Source organism: Pleurodeles waltl, chromosome 3_1 (assembly GCF_031143425.1).
Source record: "Pleurodeles waltl isolate 20211129_DDA chromosome 3_1, aPleWal1.hap1.20221129, whole genome shotgun sequence".
NCBI classification, from domain to species: Eukaryota; Metazoa; Chordata; class Amphibia; order Caudata; family Salamandridae; genus Pleurodeles; species Pleurodeles waltl.
Window position 1 is genome coordinate 286,984,553 of NC_090440.1, and position 21,531 is coordinate 287,006,083.

General features: G+C 43.4%; 1 protein-coding gene across 2 annotated transcripts in view; it reads right to left on the bottom strand.

The window, feature by feature from the left end:
• TEX9 (testis expressed 9) overlaps positions 1–21,531 on the bottom strand; it is a 244,686-nt gene that overhangs the window by 135,907 nt on the left and 87,248 nt on the right. For both annotated transcript variants that reach the window (XM_069222420.1, XM_069222421.1), the window contains one exon: positions 15,991–16,157. In XM_069222420.1, the coding sequence (XP_069078521.1) occupies positions 15,991–16,157 (167 nt within the window). The remainder of the gene's footprint in view (positions 1–15,990; positions 16,158–21,531) is intronic.

Genomic DNA, 21,531 nt, shown 5'->3' on the forward strand with positions numbered 1-21,531 from the left:
TCCTTTTACGAGCAAACCCAACATATTTTCAATTTGATGCATCAGAATGGAGCACCTAAGCTCCCAAAGCAGCAGCTATAGACACTCCCCCAATTACGACCTTGAAGGCCTCCCACTCCATCAGTGGCGATGAAGCTGTGCGCTCATTTGTACTAAAGTACGTGTCAATGGCGGTGCCAAAGCATCCCTAAACCCCAAGTCTTCTAGAATGGACGTTTGCATGTGCCAAGTCAGAATTGGCGAGGGGGACACGGCCCCACCCCAGGAACATCTCAGGTCGGTTATGATCTGAAAAATTCTTCCCCAAGTAAGTCATATCGGAGAATAGTTCTTTCATATGTGCTGGGCAGAGTATACAATCTAGTCAGGTATGCAGGCCATGTGATGGCGAGAAAAAGGAGTATTCTCGCATGCCTACATTAGGCGCCCTCCAGAAGTCACCCAGGGACCAGTGGGGAAATCAACTCGCAAGGGCCTGGGCTTGTCTAGCCGCATTTGTATTAGGCAAGGAAGGGTGGGATCGGTCAAGGCCAACATCCAGTACTGCATTAAAATCCCCACCTTTGAACCAGGGAAGATGTGACTATTCTGCTAGAAACTACAGATAACCACTGCAGGAACACATCTTGCTCTGTATTCGGGGTGCATACACTACCCAGGCCCACCCTAAACCTGTCCAATTCACCCTGGACAAAGATATAACAGCACTATGTGTCTATTTTAGTGGCCTGAGCTTTGAAGAGGACTCCTGCCCTGAGCCCGACAGCTGCCCCGCTGGCAAACCCTGAATAAGTTGTGATGAATAGCTTTTCTCTCCATTTTGTGCACAATTTGTCTGCCTCGGGGGCAGAGATATGGGTCTCTTCTAAGCATATTATGGAGGCCTTCCTGCATACATGTCATGCTCCTTGTGAAACCCCTGGCACTGCACTGGGGCAGGTTGGTCACCCACCTGGCACACAGTGACCAGTGCAGTTTTATGCTGGGTAAGGGCACACACATGAACCTACAAAGCCTTTCACACGTGATGCACGAGACCAAGGGTGCGGCGGTGGAGGCGGCACTGGTGGCCTTAGATTTTGAGAAGGCCTTCAACACCCTATCCTGGGACTATCTATGAGACGGCCGGAAAATATGGGAGAGGGTTTGGATTTTTTGGCATGGGTCCGCCTGTTCGTCCAGGGCTAGGGTGCGCACAGGATGTTCAATGCCTTCAGCATCGAAAGAGAAACTAGACAAGAGTTCCCGTGTTCCCACTCTTGTTTGAGTTGGCCATGCAGCATTGGTGAAATACTTGAGATCTGCCCAGGAAGAATGGGGCATACGGGTGGGTGACATGACACACACCGTCTCAACGTACGTGGGTGACACTTTGATATACTTTACAGACCCGAGATGGTCAGTTCCTTGCCTCCTACACCATATGGCCAGGTTTAGAGAGGCTTCCGGGCCAGACGTTAACAGGCATAAGACAGTACTATTCGCCTTGGCGTCACTGGCCAAGGAGGAGGCCAATCTTCCTGAGGTTGGTCTGTCGTGGAAAACACAATGATTCCACAACCTTGGGATGCCGGTAACACATAACCCTCATCTACAATATGAACTTAATATGGGAAAGGTATTGGAGGACCTTGAGACTTGAGTAAAGATCTGGAGCACACTACCATTGTCTGTCTTGTAAAATGATACTCTTGTCTAGATGCCTCTATGCTATGCAAAAGTCATCCAGCCCACTGACCGCTTCCCTTTTTAAGAGGCTGAATATCCTGTTGGTGTCACAGGTGTGGGAGGGGTGACAGAGCAAGGTTTGGCCGTTGACTCTAAATCTGGACATGGAGGACAGTGGCCTGGGCCTCCTGGACCTACAGTTATACTACCTGGGGTGGTTGCTACAATACGCAGCCATGTGGTATGAGGACAATCCCAATTGGGAACAGCTACTACTGAGAGGCACGATCCTTATAGAAGACCTCCCCATATTGCTTATGAGAGGCCACAGACAGCCAGCAGACACTAACTTTCTGGTCCTACAGGTCGCAGAGGCTTGGGAACAGGGAGTCACCCTCATCTTGAGGCGGGCACCCTATGCAAAACTACTTCCTACATGTTGGCTTCACACATTTATACGTATACAGGACTCAAAGGACGTCGCATGCTGGGTGGAGGGTGGTTGTCAAGGAGCAGGTGATTTATACCTAAATGAGCAATTACCACACTGGACAAGGCGGGCATCCACTATGGCATAGGCCCTGGAGAATTTTTGCAATATGCCAGCATATCACAGACAACCCAGGAAGTGTGGACGACTTTCCCACAGAATCAATAGGTTCTGAAAGTGATGCTTAATCCCGGATCCACCAAGGCCATTATCTCCCACCACTATACAGCTCTCAATGCAGATTGGCAGGTCGATCAGTTGACTACGAGGGCCAGCTGGGACAGAGATCTGGTGGAGCCCTTCCCAGCTGCGGAGTGGAAGCAGATGAGGGCACTGGTGAAGGAGGTAACCAGCAACGCTAGGTTAAAAAACGTATGCTTCTATTACCTACATAAGGCTTGTCTAATACCACACCGACTACACCAGGTATACCAAACACGGTCCACTGGGTGGCCGCAGTGCGGAGCCCCTCCTGCTGACTTCGCACATGTTACGTGGGCCTGTAGAAGAATAGGTTCATTTCTGGGAGGACGTGTTAAGCCACACAAGGAGAATGACAGGTGTAGATGCTGCCTTGACAGAGCATTACTGCCTGTTGGGATTACTGCTACTCCCGAAATGAGGCACAGGTTTGCTCCGTTGAGACTGCTGTTGGCAAGAAATTGCATTGCCATCCACTGGGCGAGCCAAACACCGCCCATGGGACACAAATGGAGGGCAGACCTACTGGAGTGCAGTAGCTGAGGAGTGTCGACTTTGCAGAGTTCGTACTGATGAAAAGGCAGAATGCAAATTTAGAACAATGGGGCAACATGATAGAATGCCTCTATCCCGAGAGAGAGGGTGCTACTGCGATACTAGAGCCTGACTCCCCGTTCTCTATAGACGCGTTGACCCATGGGATGGACCTTGTGGACTTGTGACCGTTATCTGGGTTCCCTCACCCCCATTCCCTGGGGCTCCGGAAGACAGGAAGTCCACCTCGAGCGGCATGGGGTGGCAGATAAGTGGGGAGGTGGCGCTGCCTTGTCCCACCCAGGCTGACATTCCCCTCTTGTCCTTAAGCCCAGTTGCTTGGCAAATAGGTCTGCTTCTGACCCCCCCCATCTCTGCCCTGATGACATCCGTAGACGGGAGTGCCGGGAGACATCTTTCCCCCAACCATCCATTACTTCGCCTTGGTAGATATGAGTCACCAGTGAGCTATGTACTGTTATTGTTTATGTTTTATTTTCCTTACTAGGATGTTATTATGTAAGTTCTGTATTTACCTTTTTGCCAGAGACAATGTAAAATCTGAATAAAGAAAAAATTTAGAACAGCTGGATCATTAAAAACAAGACTCAAATTAACAAGTAAATTACCTTTGGTAACACTGTTTCTGATGGATACTATATCTAATCGCATACTTCTCACCTTTAGGATATCCCCAGGCACCAGACTGGATGTGGAGAACTATGATGGAGCTGCTCCCCCGCACCAACAGGTGCCGTCACATGGTTTCATACTGCCCCAGAAGTGACAGAGCTCAGCTGCATATAAGCGTTAAACCTGTGCACTGACTTCCGTTTCATGCCCTTTCCCCTTTCTGCACCCCCAGACGCTGAGTGTGGAACAGTCTTGGTGGCAGGGTGCTGATCTCTAAAACTGGACCTTTCTACAAGAGCATGGGGATCATGGGACAGACACTGGGAGGGAGAGAATAACTCAGCCAAGACCTATCCTGGACAATAACGTGACTATAAGCATCCAGCATCATACCTGAAGGGAGGTAGCTTCAATATGACTAAGTGTTAAACTAAGAAGTGCTTATCATGATCTCTATTATATGTCATGATGTTACACTGAATCAAAAACCAATAATAAATATACTTAAAAAAATAAAAAATAAAGGTGGGATCTTCTTATACATTAAAGAAGCCACGCCACAAAACGAGGAGGGAGAGAGGGTAATGAGGAATCTGTGAATGAGCATTACTGAAAGTAAGTAACTTGCACTTCTGATGGATACATCTAACCACAGATTCCTCACCTTTAGAATAGATACCATGGCAGTACCTCCCACAGTGTCTGGGAAGTCGATTGCAAAAGTCCTGTAGAGCCAATTGGGTGACGGAACTGACCTTACTGCCAGGTTACAACAACTTTTTAAGCGATTTGTAACATTTGTACCAACATCCATGTTGTCTCTCATATGCCTATAGCAGCGTTGCCCATAATGGAAAGGGCCAATGTCTAGCAGATCTTAAGGCAGCAGACTATCCACCTTTACAGGGCTCTCTTTTGCACCACCCTACTCTTCTCTGCACCTCAAAATCCAATGACAAACTTATTGTCTACTTGATGATCATCCATCCAGCCAAACTAAAAGCTCTTTGGATCAAGGCAATGTAGCCTCTCCTCAACTTCTGAGTGGGAGGTGGAGTAAACAATGCTAGCAAAGTGATTGACTCACCAACATGGAAGGGTGTCACAACCTTAGGAAACAACACTGGCCAAGTCCTTAGCATCAACTTGTCTGGAAAGAAGGCATAGCTCACTCACATATGCTGCAGTGATGCCAATAGGGAAGACTGTTTCAGCGCTAAGAGCCTTAAGTAGCAGCTTTACATAGGCTCAAAGGGTGTGCACATGAGAAATTAATGGTCACACTCCGGTATCAGAAATGGTTTGAGAGGAAACATATGTGTCAAATCTTTAATGAAACACATCACAACTGGTGGCCTAAACAAGTATGGTTGGGCCAATAAACACAGAAAGGCTGAAAGGGCCCATAAGTTCTCATTCTAGCCGGAATAAGAATCCTAGTGATTATCATAGGGAACTCCAGCATGCAAACTGCTGACACTGCACGTTCCCAATGGTGGAAGACAGATCAGGCCAGAGCATTCCCTTATGAACGAAGACACCTTGTGCCACCTTGGTGTGGAGGCTCCACCCGTGATCTGCCAGACAGTGCCTACTTAGTGTATCCGCTCTGGCATTTAGTGACCCCACTGGGTGGTCGGCTACCAGGAAGAAGTTCCGTTGGTCCAGCGACATCCAGAGTTGTAGGTATCCCTGGCACATGATCCAGGACCCCACTCTGCCATGCTTGTTGCAGCATCGCATGGTGATAGTATTATATATGACAACCTTCACCAGCCTCTCTTTGATGAACAGCAGGTAGACTGTCAGGGCCAGGGCCAAACGGATTAGCCAAAGCATCATTCGTGAACTCGGGGAGGGGAAGGAAGAATTGCCTGCTGCTTGTCAGGTTAGTGTCTGCTAGCCACCTCCACAGATCTTCTGTCTCCTTCCTCACAACGTAAATGGAGTCTGAGAAGAAGCCTTGATGCTGAACCTACTGGGATCTGAGGTTCCACTGCAGGGCCTGCATGTGTCACCTGGCATTTTAGATGACAAAGAAAGAAGCATCAGAGCCACCTTCACTGAGACCCAGAATTGTAAGTGAAACATCGGTATCATATCATGAATTTCTCAGACTCGCTATGGCAGAGAAAAGGATTTGAATGCCACCAGGTAGAGGATTGTCCTAAGGAAGGGGATACTCTGTGTGGGTCTCAGGTGTGACTTTGGCTCACTTATAGTGGAAAACCCCCCCAAAGATGTCAGGAGTGTGTCCATCTTCAACGGGTGGTCAATGACAGACTGCAGCGAGCCTGCCTTCTGCAGTCGGTTATCGCTGTATGGGAACACATGTACTCCCATCCTCCAAAGATTGCCAGTGACCACCGTCACAACCTTGATGAACACTTGAGGGGTCAAAGTAAGGCCAAAGGGAGGCATGGACAACTGAAAGTGGTCCTGGTCCACCTTAAACTGCAGTTAATGCCTGTGGGACTGCAGGGAAGGTATATGGAACTATGCTGCTTGCAAGTCCACCTATCCTTTTGGTTCTGGTGTGGAAATCATAAGCATTCTGATTTTGTCCTTATGCAGAAAGACATTTAACGGGCAAAGGTCCAGAACAGGCCTGAGCACCCTTGTCCTTCTTTGGACGAGAAATTAGCAATAGTATTGCCGCCATTGACTTTGGGCCGCCACCCAAAAGGCAGCCAATGGGCATTTTCCAGCACACAGATTGAAACAGCAGGTCAGTAAATGTAGTAGTCACAAGTAAACAGGGAGTCCTCATGAAAGTAATTCAAGGTGTGACAGTAGGCACAAAGTGCAGATAAAGAGGCAGGATAAGCAACAGGAAACAGAGAATGAGTCACTGTGAAGTTTGGTTAAATATCTCCAGTTCAGTAGAAGAATAATCACAGGCTGTCAGCAGTGGTTTGCCAATTCTCCAGAAAATAAGAGGAAGCCTTCCCTCTTTGCTGTGGCCTTTTATACTAGTGCGGTCTCTGATCGCATTGAATCACTTACTGTGAAGGAGAGGAGCTATAAGAGGCAATCTGCTCACCACCTCCTACGCTGTGAGAGCTGGATCATTCCCACTGACAGATTCCAACGCTGGATGCCTCTGGAATTAGAAATGCACATTATGCCATGATAACCACATCCTCCACCCCATGCTTGTCAATAATGATTCACCATGCCGCCACTGTTTACACTAGAATTGGGTGATTACTGCCCCACTCTGGAACCTAGGTTGGCGCTTAGTATTGTATGGTACTGCCTAGCGCCATCACTAGAGCAAATCTTTTTAAAAATGAGTAAACGGGAGTCTCCCACATCGAATAAGCTATCAACATAGCCAAGGATTTTAGAGTGACTGTTTTAATTCTGCATACTATTCGGAAGCCTCATTGATAGGCTATTCGCTGGCTATGCTGGTTTCAGCTGAGTTACCATGCATCACTCCATGACTTTCCCTAGCAAGGGAAGGTTGGAGACCTGGAAATAGTTCAACAGCAGGCTCATGCTAAGATTAGATTTTTGAGATGTGCGATTTGGAAAGTAGAAATTAATTACATAATATAGTGAGACAAAATTTACAGGCTCTTGTCTGCCTCAGTCAAGCTATCCTTTAAGCTATTAATATCTTGAAAGTTTTTAGACAACAGAGCTTTGCAATAGACATTAAACAGTTAGGACTAACACAGCAGTGCTGCTCCAAAAAGAATGTCTACAGTTTAGTTTTAGATAGAGTATCCCTTGGGTTAGAAAGAATGTGCAGGCAGAAGACTTAGATAGCAAAAGCAATATATTATTTAACAGAGATGCTACAGTTTAAGTACTAAGGTGGGAAAGGTATTTCGGAGGCTCAAGCCCCATTCAGCAGAGCTGTTGCTTTGCTGACACAGACATGACGCAGTGAGGCCTTAAACAGCAGGTCTATCCTTCAAGTTAAGTGCTCTTTCTGCTTGTCTGATTACAGATAACAGAGCAACTGGGTGAGCTGCTCAGAATCACAAACCTCAACAAGAGCTGGGATCCAGTCAGTTGAAGCCCAGCAGATCCAAACTCCACCACACCCAAGCCCTTCTGAGAGGGATCATCCATTAAGTAATTTCGGTATTACAGTTTCACTTTAAGAATTGTTGTATTGCTTGTATTAGATTAAAATATGCAATAAATCCGACTCTTGCATAGTCTTTTATCCTCATCACTAGAATCTCCATCCCGTTTATTTTCTGTGTTATGCATAGACACTCTTATCCTCTTTCACATACACTAAGTAGTTCGATATTAAGGAGGATTTCTTGGCAATTAGTATATCCTTGTTAGTGGCCTCATGTAATTTCTGTCAATGACACATTACATCCTAGAATTGATAAACCCATAACTTTAGTAGAACATTGTAAGATGCCTAAAGCAAAGAGCGGTTTGCTAAAAGTTAGGACTAAATTGAGGAGTCTCAATGACACAGGGGGGCCTCTTTGCAGTTAAAAAAAAGCCTGCATATAGACATTTGTACAGTGGTACTTCACGGATACAATTAAATGATTAGAGATTAATTGTAACAATATCGGACATCCATCACTAGCCTTCGCACCAATATTTACACACTTAGGAGTTTTCACCTGTCACACGTCTGCACCTGTATCACCAGGAAAGTCAAAATATCTCAAAAATACAGGTAGTTTGGATGAAGTCAAATATGACTTACGCTGCGATATCAGCGCAATACGTCTGTAAAATAATAGTGGAGTAGGTTTTAGTCTGATGGGAAGAACAGTTGATTGGTTAAAAAAAAAAAAAAAAAGGTTATGGTCTGGTCTGGGCTTTTGCACTCTGTAGGCAAGAAATTATTAATTCATTTCTGGGGCATATTATAATACACATCCACGTCCCTTGATAGAACGAAGGGAAAATCCACTTCAAGGTAGGCCTACTGAAATGTCACTTCTACTCATTTTCTTTCTTTTTTTAAGTTTAGGCTGGGTCTGAATACCTACTGCAAGCCTATTTTCTATGCCACGAACGCAGGACTATAAACATTTTTGGTTGAGAATGTACAGTCTGCCTCTTTAAACAGCCAGTCAAAATGCAAAAGCCTGCTTATCGTAGGTGGGATGATTTGAAAACATGCTATAAATTTGAAAACATAGCCATTCTGTACAATACCACGTGGCTGTCATGCATTATATGCCTTACTAAACGGAACAAAAGGCCAGATGTACTAAGAACTGGTTGCAAAATACTTTTTTGCGACCACTATTTTTGTAGCCTGTGTGATAATTTGCGAAACATCCTATGTACTAATAGGTCAGGTCGCAAATTACCGATTCCTAGTGGTTCGCAATTTGACCTACCTAATGAATATTAATGAGGTAGATTGCAAATTGCGAGCCACTAGGGATCATAGCCATCACTGGGATGGTGCCTCCTCACCTTAGCAGACCACCATGCCTGTGACTGCTTTTAAATAAAGCATTTCTTTTTTTCCTTTTGCCTTTTTCCTTAGATACGTAGGTATTGATAAAGAGGATCTTTGAATTTGCTGCAATCTATTTTATTTGAGTGTTTATAGAGCGCTCTAACCCACTTTACAGTATCCCGGGGGCACCTTGGGATATAGTACGTAGCAGAGGGAGCAGGTTTCAGAAAATACAGACAACTATGCAGTAATATAGAATCAGCTGACAGGTGTCCTTATCCATGAGTGCTAATGTGACCATCTGACTTTGAGGAAATCGGTTTCCAATCTGAGGTCGAATAATTAATAAGGAGTTCTATAGAGATGATCCCTGTATTGGGTGCATTGTATTGAACTATTTATAAAGCATTTCATTCTCTGAAGCGCACTATTGCACGAGTAGCAAGTGGTGGAGGGAGTGCGTGTGGTTGCAAGAGTCCTGCATTAATACTGAACCTCTACGGGAAGCGTTTTAATAAAATGCATGAATGACTAAAGAGGTATTCTGATCTTCCCTTGGGATGCAGAATTTGGCAGTGTGATGAAGAATCTGTGTGAGACACAGACGTGGCACTTATAATAGCAGTTAGTTGTAGTTTATAATTTACTACGCAGATCCCCTGTTAGGTTTTTGATTTTTAGTATAATTTTCGGTTCATTACCATATTGACTGCAACATTTGGGTCAAACGATATGTAAAGTCTTGTAGACATGAGAGGGGAAAACATGTGAATAGGGCATTTAGGAGGAAAAGCGGTAGAGATATATACGTATGATCTGTGCTACAGACATTCTTGATGTGACTATAAAATGTCCAACACTGATTAGATAGTTAACTGGTAGAGATCTGAAGAATGGACTGCATTAGAGTGCTCTCTTGTGCTGGATATATAGGCACATTTAATCAGTCACTGATTGCTTGTCCATTTTGACGCATAGCGGTTGCTTAAGATGAAATGATATACGATTTCTTATGCTAAAGAACTATGCAATCCTTGGTCACTCAAAGGTTCTTTATTCAGACACTCAGTTTCTTTTTCTGAGCCGCAAGCATACAAAGGCTGCGCTGAATATAGCTGGATTAGTAACCTCTGATGGTGATATTTTAATTGTGCCACCCACAACACTTAGGGGCAATAATGTAACTTACCAGTGCAGTAGTTCTTTTTCAGTTTCTGCTCTATTTATATTCAGCCATGAGTGCATGTCAAGCTTTTGAGCACTCCAGGACAAAGTGTGCAGTCAAAATCAAAACATCTGAGAGTAGCGTTTCTTGGACTTTGGACACTAACGGGCGGTGTGTTCTGTGGTAATGCAGGCTGTTATTTAGTTAGTGTCAAATAACCTACTTGTCTGGGGTCTTTAGCTTAAAATTACCCACGTATGCATTTCCTGAACTTCAAGTGATCTTGTACGTTTCTTTCTTTGGCTGCAACGAATGCCAGAATTCAATTGTTTTGTGAAAAGCAGTATCATTTGATGGCCTTTGTTTTATAGGCCGGGTCGACCAATCAGTGTCCTATTCTGGGAGTATCAATATAGCTTTAATTGTTAGTACCATAGGCCGTTCGCTTAGATTTTTTTGTAGATGATAAAGAAACCCTAAAAGCAGAACGTCTTGCTACAGAGGCCAGTGCAGTGCTTGAAGCACTGGAGCTATACGCTGTTTTTGTGGGGATATAAAGGAGTAATCATGCTGCAAGGTCTGGGATCCTTTCTAGCTCTGTAGTATGAAGCAAGGTGCACTCAGGTTCAGGCTGTGGGTGTAGTCTGCCTTTTCCAGGCCTGAAATTTCTGGTGTTTCCAAAGGAAGAGAGGATGAGATTTTGAGTCTGCAATGTATCAAATGTATTTTGCTAATGTTATCGAGTTGTGCAATGAAGGATAGGTTTGAGTCCATGGTAACCTCAAGTTTCTCATTTCTCCTAATGTCACTGGCGGAGCCTCCAATTCTTCAGCCATATAGAGGTAGGCTTATGTTAGCAGTATTCACAGGTCATGATCTTGGTTTTGTGGAGTTGTGCTTAAGGTGGTTGATCATTATCCATTCAATAGTGACAAACGGGCACTTACCTAATCTACATGTATACACGTCCATAGGGTTTTAATTTTAGGATGACATGTGCGTTACGGCATGTCATATAAAGTGATACTGAATGACCTGAACAGGTTTAGCAAATTGGTAAGTCAGAGGTGCCAAACACCAGTGGAGAGATGATCGAGCCTTATGGGACATCACACTTCGGGTTAAGGCCAGAGGTGAATGGAGGCATAGTTACTAGACTTTGAGATAGGTGGAGATCTGTTGTATCATATTTCCACATATACACCAAGCTGCTTTAGTCTTTGTAGCAGGGTCTGATGACCAACGGTGTAAAGAGTCATTGATACTTGTACAGGTCAGAGTGCAGCCCACCATTTTTAACCATTGTCAGCTTCAAATCATCCAAAATGTATATCAATGCTCTCTGTCTGGATTAAATCCAGGCTGGTAGTCTGACACCAGCTTATTACCCTCCATGGAGGTGCTGAGGTGTTAAAAAAAAACCTCTTTAATTAGTGCTCCTAGAGAGGGTCATTGAAGATTGGCCTATAGTTGGCAAGGTTTGAAGGATGAAGGTTTGTTTTGTTGAGAAGCGATATGATAAAGGTGATCCTCAGTTGAGGTGAGAAAGGATCTGTTTTTAGAGAATTGTTCACAATGTTCCTAGCCATGGATCGAGCACTTGTATATAGATGAATACTTTTGATGGAGTGGAATCTGCTCAGGAACAATTTGGATTACTTGCTTTAATTATGACGTTACAGTCAGTGATTGATGACTGCTTGAAGGAGATTCAAGTATATTGATTGTTGGGGACTTTGGTTCTGCTTGTTTTCTTAGTATGCTGTGGTTGCTGTTTTCTTCTTGAGGTGTGCTTGCTGCTTTGCTGTTTTAGGGAAAAGGACCATCAGTGTGGCACAATGGAAGTGGTGAATTCTGGGATATGGAATTCTGTGGCAATACTGTGTAGTTTCTTTGAGGGACATTCTACAGAAGGACTGTAATGCAATTTCCTTATAATGAGTCAAATACATGAACTAACATTTTTGATTGGCAGATACTAGGTTTTAATTTGGAAGAGAAGAAACAAAAACATGCCAGATGGAACAACAGAGGGATTTTCTGTTTGATCTCTTGTTTACACGGAGTGAATTGAAAGACTTCAGAGGTCGTGTCATGTGTTCGTTGTGTTTCAGGACAATTAATGTGATAAATAACCACTGCAAAAATTTAAGACAATCAAGGAATTAGAGATGAACTCTCATCAGGTATGCAGGATAGAGAGCTGATAGAGAGCTGATATAGAGATAGCTTTATTTAGGGGTTCAAGGGGATAAATCTGTATAATAGTGCTTCTTCTGGTGGGTATTGTGGAAATATTGTGGAAAGCCCAGTAAGTCAGACAAGGACAAAGTAAGTGAGGTTGGGCTGACAAGTCTCATGAGCAAAGTTTAAGTTTATCTGCATCCAAAAACAGCAATCCTTTCTTCATCCAGTGATGACCTAGTGTTACACAACAGAACACATCTGGAAAGAATCTCTGAATGTGGTGCCTCCTGTTAAGAGTTTTGGACTGAAATATACTTCATACTATCTTTTACTTGAAAGCAAACATTTTCAATGTGTCTTCTTTGTTGTACACTTGATAAGATAACCTTCTGCATGAGAACTAATCAGGTATGTTGGAAAAAGAAGGTCACATAGCTTTAGTTGTGAATAAGTCTTCGACCCACAAAGATTCATTACAGTGAGATGCCGTGTCAATAATAATAATAGTTAATTGTAATGTCTACTACATCCTTTGATGCTCTGATAATTTCATCTGAGGCTATTACTTCTTCTGTTAGGACTTTCTGAAAATCTTATTTGTCTCTTGACAAGAGGATGCCAAACTACTCCAGGAAATACACCCTTTTTATATAGAAGACAAGCAATGTTTCAAGTACTGCACCTTCCAATATTCCTTGTCTGAAACAAAAGTGGACGATGGAAGCTCTTTCCAGACTGCTGAACAAAGGAGAACACCAGCAGTCTCCTCCTCATTGAAAGTTGTTATATGGTACACCAGAGATACCCCAGGTGGAATGGAAAGTGGATATTGCAACACATACTAAGCCTAAATGGAGGAAGGACTAGCAATTGGGTGTTTTTCACTATGAAGATTTATCTTATTTAATACATGCTGTTAAGTTATAAAAGACAACTGCATGTGGAAAGCTCTCCAAACTGAGTTTGACCCTTAGTTTTTTGCTTTCAGAAACCCTACAATATACGTTTTAAAATTCTTGTTTCAACCTAAACAGTTGGTATGGAGTATCTCGGGTGCCTTTCAGATTTGCTACCTCCTGAAGCATGATAATCCTCTGAAATTATCAGGTGTCAAAAAGCCATCATTCCTGGAGAATGACATGTTCATCAGTCTCCTAGCTGCAAGGCACTGGCTTCAATGAGCAACCACCATTTTTCTGACTGTCAAATTCTTGAAAACTGAAGAAAGTTATTGGAGCCATAAGTACCCTACAGCACGAGGTATTGGGTAGCCTGAAGCCCCTTTGCTGAATCTAGTGATCTTGCATCAAGGAGCAAGTTCTAAGATTACTACTGAAGTCCTCTCCATTATTAAGGATGGAGAGTGGCGATGGTGGCAATGTCGAGGGTGCCATCTGGATAATTCAGAGTAATACTTAAGGAAACCGCAGAAGGAAATCACAGAAGCATGATTTGTCTCACCTACCCGGTCTTTTAGCTTGAATAGGAAGTCAAAATAAGTTGGTAATGTGATCCTGGCAGAGGTAGATCTTCTTTTCCCCCAGCAGGGTCATCTTGATATGTGCCCTAAACAATATTTATTGTCACTTCTGTATAATGTAGGAATCTGGTAGTATGAATGACCCTCTTTCCACTGTAGGAGACACTTTATCAAGAAATGCTACCACAATCACTTGATAGACTGCAGAGACAAATACAGAACAAAATCATGCCTTCTCAAAAACGTTTTTAAAGCTGCAGACATTGAAAGACAGTGGATGAAGGTCAAAAACTTCATACCCTGAATGAAAGGCTAAAAACATAGCAAGTACTCTGGGATCCCTGCAGAAGGACATTCCCTGGCACAACATTCTAAAACAATGGAGCACCAAGTAACATTGTCAACATTTGCTCGATGGTTGATGCAGATCTATGCTCATAACCGGTTTATTCTTCCTCTTCTAAGGGATCATTAGATATATCTACTTTTTAGGTCTATCTGGCTTTAATTCAAAAAGTTGTCTTACAATAGACATTTGTTTTAAAATAATTCAAGAGTGAAAATGTTTTACTTGCTATCAGCACATATGCAGAAGTATTCTAGATTTATGATGGAAAAACGAAGGTACGGTTTCTTTTAAGAAGTTGGGGTGCATTCCAGCTCCTTTTCCATTGCCTCTGCTTCCTTCCCCCTTCCACATGTCTGTCATGAGCATCAGAAGTCTATACAACACAATAGCAAGCATTTGCAATGCAACGGGTCTCGCGTTTGCTCATGTTAGAGCTGATAGGTGAAAAGTCGGGTTAGGAGTTTACAACGCTATCGGCAAAAGTGCATTTATGTACGTAACCCGAAAAAGTGCAATTAACTATGTAAAGCGCTCGACTTCTGCCAAGCGAAATCACGCTAGTAAATTAGAGAAAAAGTAGCCCACGAGCCGGACAGAAAACAGCAAGCCTTGCATGTTTTCTGTACTTGGTCGATGCGCTCGAGGAGGGCTAGCCACCGGAAAAGGCATGACGTATGCATGCCTTCGACTAATGAAAGCAAGACGACTTTATTAGGCAAGCCCACAAACCAATGAAAAACACTAACGTGACATCGACAGGGCTCCGAGCACTTTTCTAAACCCTAAAGCGTCTCACTGCGATACGCATGCGCGAGCGCATGCAACGCAGGCTCGACCCTAAAAAGGGTGCCTCTTTGAACTAAGAACTTTATAAATTCACATCAATTTAGTTAGCAGAATTTAAGAATCCGATGCAATTTATGCAAATGAGTTTTCAAGTGAGGTGTGGTGGGAAAATATGTTTTTCATTTATTATACAACAAAAGAGCGTACCAACGCTTATATTATAAGCCTTTCATTACTACAATTTTATTTCTACATGAAATGTTCAGTGTTGTGGCATGAGGTCAACGAAACTTGCACCTTTCCAACAATTATTTTGAAATCATGAAAGACAAAATAACATTAAATATGTTGGATGTTAATAAAAAAAGAAGTACCAATCCCTTTTTCGATATAAAGTTATACCAAGTTATTGGAGAAAAATTTGAGGTGTAATTGTGAAATTAATATTTTTAAAGGGAGTACAGATACTACTTTCAAGAGGCTGACCAATTTAGAAATGGGCCCGCAGTGGTCCAACTCTTCTGCTAGTCAGTGCTAGACAAGAGAGAATAGCTTCTGGCTACACCTATAGTACAAGTTAGTTTTTTTTTTAACAATCAACTACACGCTCTACCTGCAGGGCTTTATGAACATTGTCTGAATCCTGAGCGTTTGAGGGGTAACTATAAATATCATCTGCAACGCCACTTGTGTTGAGGTTTGCTAACAAAATGAGAAAGGAGATAACAAGTGACATTGAAGATGCTATGAGGCTATAGGGACTAAAAAAAGAAGTACCACAACCAAGGACACGCACAATGTTACAACATCCTAAGCAAGCTAGCGCACAAATACACATTCCCAGTACAAATAAAGAAAACAAATGTTAAAAAGCCACAATTCCTAAAAGCAATGTTACAAAACTTGGATTGTTTGATGTAAGACTAATATTTCTAGTTTTAATTAGGAATACGACTTTATGATAGCAATACGAAAAACGTAGGTTATTTTTGAACAATAATGAAATTCAATATGCAAAAACAAGTAATACTTATTATAATACCATATTCGAAAATGTTAACTCCGTTTATCTGTGCATACAAAACCAACCCACCTGCTCCGATTTCGTTGCTCACACCTGGAATTACATCGTCGTCGTTTGCATTATCAGGCAAAGTGCCTTCCTCCAGTTTGCCTTCAATCTTGCTTATTGTCTTAGCTAAAGAAAAATCTGCAAAGTCATCTGGGACGGCAACATCAACAGCTTTAATTTCTTGTGCTCTGTTTGGGGAATTAAAAATATGTCAAACATGTGCTATAGCTTCCAAACTACATAGCATATATACCTGGAACTATTTCAATGAAAAAAAACAGCTGATTTGCGGCAATGAAATACGGACACAGGTGTGTGAGTGAATTTGGGATGATTATCACATTCAAACTGATAATGAACAACATCCTAAATGCAGTTTCTTACAATCTATGAGGTAGTTCCAGATACAGTTATTATAAAACACATTGTACTTAGTTACAAATCAACAACAATAAACTTTGGACAGAAACAAATATACGAACAAGAGATACTAAAGAAAGTGGGTGTCCTACTGTGGTAGTCCTTCTTCAAGAAAGAGCGCAGGCAGGAGAATGTATAATTATGTATATTTAATAAGTAAAGGAGTACAAAGGAACAGGTCCGTCGAGGAGAGAAGCTCCGGCTCAACTGACACAAGGAGACTACACGTAAGAGAACGTGGAATCTCCTTAGGTCATCAGCTAAGAGCATTCTAATAAGGAACAGAACACAAGAACAAGAACACACTACACCTACGAAAACGATGTCCAGCCTGAAGTTTGAAGAAAAAAGGGGAAGTAAAGTAAAGCACAATACATTTCATACATTGATGCTTAGCGCCCTCACACCCTATACGTTAGGTAAACAAATGGTAACAGCTCCCATTATTATTACACATGTGCAGAGGCAGTCCACAAATATCAATTGGAAGAGAAACGACAGTAACACAACATTACATTTTGGAACACATATAATTAGTCATCTTTTTCTGCTTTGCTAAATCTGAACACATATCACAAAACGTTTATCACAGTACTCTGAGGAAACAAGAACATTTACCTGTGAAAGTGCTAACGCTGAATGCCCATAGAAATCCAAAAGATAGAGTCATCACTTGATGGCAGTCTTCTAATGTCAAAAAATGTCCATATGTATTGTTAGACCTGACCTGACATCCTTGGCATGGTATTCCCTAGGCCCAGGTGGAGGTTTAAATTATGCCGGCGGAATAGGAGGAAACTTTGGTAATTACTAATTAATTTAAATTACGCTGCACCCCTGGCGGAATTAAAGTGTGCAGCGGTTTCTAAAGTTTCAAAACCACTGTATACCACTCTGTGCCTTTGCACACTCTGCAGTGATTCATTTTTAATTAAGAGTATGCAAAAGCACCAAGTGGTAGTTGAACTATGTCATAGAACAAAATGCACCCTGGCATCCATTTTTAGACAAAAGGGTGCATTTTATGCTATGAAAATAACACCAAATGCCCACTCCCAGAACCTGGCAGAAGCATAATATTCTGCAGAATCAAACTCCACTAATTCCACCCACACTTAATAGTCTCCCAAACATTTTGCCTTCACTCCCTTACTTTGCTGAACACATTTTTTTGGCATTAGGACACTGTGCACTTCTTGCTAACCAGCACAAAAGTTTGCGTGCCCGCTCTTTAAAACATAGTAAAATTGGCATATAACTGCTTGTAAGTAGTGTCTAATAGACCGTGCTATCTGTAACTGGGGCTTGTCAAGTAAATGCGGCAGTGTGCAGCAGCACTCATTGTGACACCCACTAATGTAGCCCTGGTAACCATCTCAGGCTTGCCACTGCATCCTGTAGTGTAGGTTTAAACTGCCATTCCGGCACTGCAAAAGACGCCTTCTACCAGGCCTAAACCTTCAGTTTTTAATACTTATTAGTCACCCCTTAGGCAGACTCATAGAGCAGGGTGCATGGTATTTAAAAATAAGGTCATATGTGTTTTAAGTTTTACATGTTCTTCAAGTTGTTGTTCCCTGCTGTAAGGCTCTCTCTCCCGTAGGCTAACACTGGGTTACCTCATTACACTTAAGAGCTAACTTTAGATTAGAACACGCTAGAGATATGCTGTTTATACTCAAATTAACTCTAGTTTTAAGCCCTGTTTAATGATTGAGTCGAAGTATGAATGGCCCTGTTCTTGTGGTTTGTGTATTTCTTCCAGACATGGGAACAAAGAAGGCCTGTGTGTAAGGGGTATGGGTCTTCCTGATAGGATGGATTAGAAGGAGCTGTACCCTGGCCTGATTACACTTCAAAGGGCTTTGTCACATCATACACAAAGGAACCCAACACCACACCTTGCCTTGCCCTTGTCACACTAGACCATTTGAAGCCAGGACCGATGAAAGAAAATATGTGACCAGAACTAGCTTTAGGGGTAGGCCAGGGAACTCCCCCACACAAAGGCTGGCACCAGGAATAAAAATAGGACCTTCAGATCCTTTCATCAGAACACTAATTGTGGAAGATTCGGAAGGAGGACTACTCTGTTGTCTGAGGAAGAGGTCCTGCCCTGCTGCCTTAAAATGGAAGATTGCACTTACTTGCCTTGAACCCAGGCTACCCAGTGTGACACCAAAGGTCAATTGGCTGACCTCCTGTTTGAGCTACGGGAACACAACAAGGTTCTAGCTGTTCAGCGCCCACTGAACCTGCCTAAGCCCTACCCCCCAAGAAGTGCTCCACAGGTCCTGGACCCTTGGCTGTCGTCAGTGAGTATGCCTTCTGAAGAAACGGTGAAGATATAGAAGTTTTGGGCTTCTTGCGACCATAAAGTGACTCCTTGGGCCGAGAATGGACCGCCTATGTGAAGCTCCAGTGAGATCGGCTCTTTGCACTGAGAGCGACCGTCCAAGACAACTTGCAAGGCGAGACCTGCACTTCATGAGTTTTTGTGTTTCCAGAGTTTTTGCACAATCAGAATATGAAAATGTGCACCACAGAGATCGATGACAGAAATTCAACATCCCTGGTGGCATTGGGCGTTTATCACCTGAAGCACTAAACTGGCGAGTCTACAAATTGCCTGAAAACGGAAAGGAGAGAGTCACTGTTTTGCTCTAGAAGTAAGTATTGCTATATTGGATGTTTTTATGCTGAATATCTACTTGTGATAACATCTGTAGGCTTGGCTGTACAGCATATGTACAACAAAGTAAAAACAGGAAAACCTGGAAATCCACAGGTCATTAAGAGTGCTGCTTGGTGAGTGAGACACCACCATACAACATTCTTTGGATATGACCCTTGAGAGCAGTTTCAGACACAGTTTTTTTAAAAGTTCACTTTATGAAGCTTCTTGAACTAGGGGTAGTCTGATTCAGCTCTGAGTCGGGGGCCATCCCGTTGTACAGCGCTCTCAGGGATTGGCCTCCCTCGGTTGAGGGGCCTTTTGGTATCCAAATCAGTGATTCTGAATGGAGGTTCCTAGTGGGGATAACTTTTGCAAACAGACAGGGCCTTTGTTACAGTAGATAATATGCATGATGTACCCATTAAAATTAATTGCTGGGAGCATATGATTGACTTTCAAAGATGGTATACTATGGTTGAATCTTGCCAACATGGTTTAGGAGGCTACGAATTTTTTTTTTTTTTTTTTTTTTTTTTTTTTTCTTCTCTCTCTCTCTCTCTCTCTCTCTCTCTCTCTCTCTCTCTCTCTCTCTCTCTCTCTCTCTCTCTCTCTCTCTCTCTCTCTCTCTCTCTCTCTCTCTCTCTCTCTCTCTCTCTCTCTCTCTCTCTCTCTCTCTCTCTCTCTCTCTCTCTCTCTCTCTCTCTCTCTCTCTCTCTCTCTCTCTCTCTCTCTCTCTCTCTCTCTCTCTCTCTCTCTCTCTCTCTCTCTCTCTCTCTCTCTCTCTCTCTCTCTCTCTCTCTCTCTCTCTCTCTCTCTCTCTCTCTCTCTCTCTCTCTCAAGCAAGCCCTTCACTAAAAGAACATGAAGGTAAGAACAGAAGTATAATGTCCTCCAAGGACTAGGATTTATTTTGTTCATTCAGTGGTGATATCTTCCTCCAGTTCGTCTGTTTGTGCTGTGGCTGGTGCTGTTACCATCTGAGGGACTTCATATCGCTCTTGGTAGTAGCTTTTGCCCTCTCTCCTTTTCTTATACCCTCTAATGATTTGGTTTCTAAATTCACACCATCTGTGCATCCAGATTGAGACCTGTGAGACTCACCTAAGAAGAGTTTCTTCTGGCCAACCCATGGCATTATCTGTGAGAAAACATGCCCTCTCATGGAGTGCTTAACACAACAGAAAAAAACAGAGATGCCAGATAATCAATAGATTGTAAAGAGGCAATGCTCCGTGGAAGGGATAAACACAAGACTGACAAGCTGGCGGAGTGGGGTTGCTCGGAGGGAACATGGCAGCCGGCTGACGCGGGCCGTGGAGGAGCCCTGAGCCGACCTGGAGGCACACATGCGGATCGCTCTCCAACCCCAGCCCAGTTCCTCGCGGGAAGCGGCCACAGTGGAGTGGAGGCAATTTGGACACGGGCCATCCAGGAACTACAACGCAGAAGACGCGTTGTAACCAAAATTCACCTTCCGGGGAATAAAGGAAAAGTGTGAGCACAAGCTGCACTCCTGTTTTTTGGATTACGAAGACCACGAGGACACTGAACAAGAGCGATTGGAGCACAGAGAAGATTTTGCCCCTGCATTTGACTTTTACAGAGGATAGAGGTACTGGGCCTTTGCGGGGGGGGGCACCCATATTTTATAAACCCCCCACAGCTATCTTTCCCCCGATATGGAGTGGATCCCTCTATTAACTTTAGGATGAAGAACACAAAAGGGGCGATCCTAGGTAGAAGGAGAGGGGGAGGTGGAGGTGGAAATTGAAATAAGAAGTGATTTGTGCTATTCCCTGAGAAGTAGTAAGAAAAAATTCAAACATAAGAAGAAGCTCCGTACCTCAGGTTGTACCTCCGCCCCCTGTAAGGAGCTGGAGAACTAGTGAGTCGGTGGTGGCCGAGTGGCAGTCAGCAGGAAAGAGCAGCAGCTCTAGTCAACTAGGAAGGGCCCGGCCGAATCCTAGACATACAGTCCCGAACTCTAGAAAGACAAAAATTACCCCATCACTTAGGACATATTTTAAAGGTCCTCACGGGCACGCAGGAGAAAGAGAAGGGGATGGGGGAAGCAGGTCCAGGGTCCCTTGATGATAGCCCAGTAGGAGCGGTGGGGGGCAGTCTGGTTTCGCACATTGAACTCTCACCTAATAGGTTTCAGTTGCTTCAATCTCATAATCTACACCAGAGAAACGAGAGTGGCAGGGTCTCTAGTCAAGAGGTGGGTCTCAGACTCTCTGTTGAGGGTCCTAGGATGTGGCACGATGGGATGCCAATAGAGAAGCAAGGTGAGGAGGTGGTTCAACACCATGACAAGGTAGCTCTCACCCAGTCCCCAAGGGATGAACCTCTTGTCAATTCTATTGCAGGGATGATAGGGACTTAGCAGGGGAAGTGAGAGGAGGTTTTGAGACCTCCAATACTAATCAAAGAGCGATTAGAGGTTTATGTGAAACTCTTGGGCA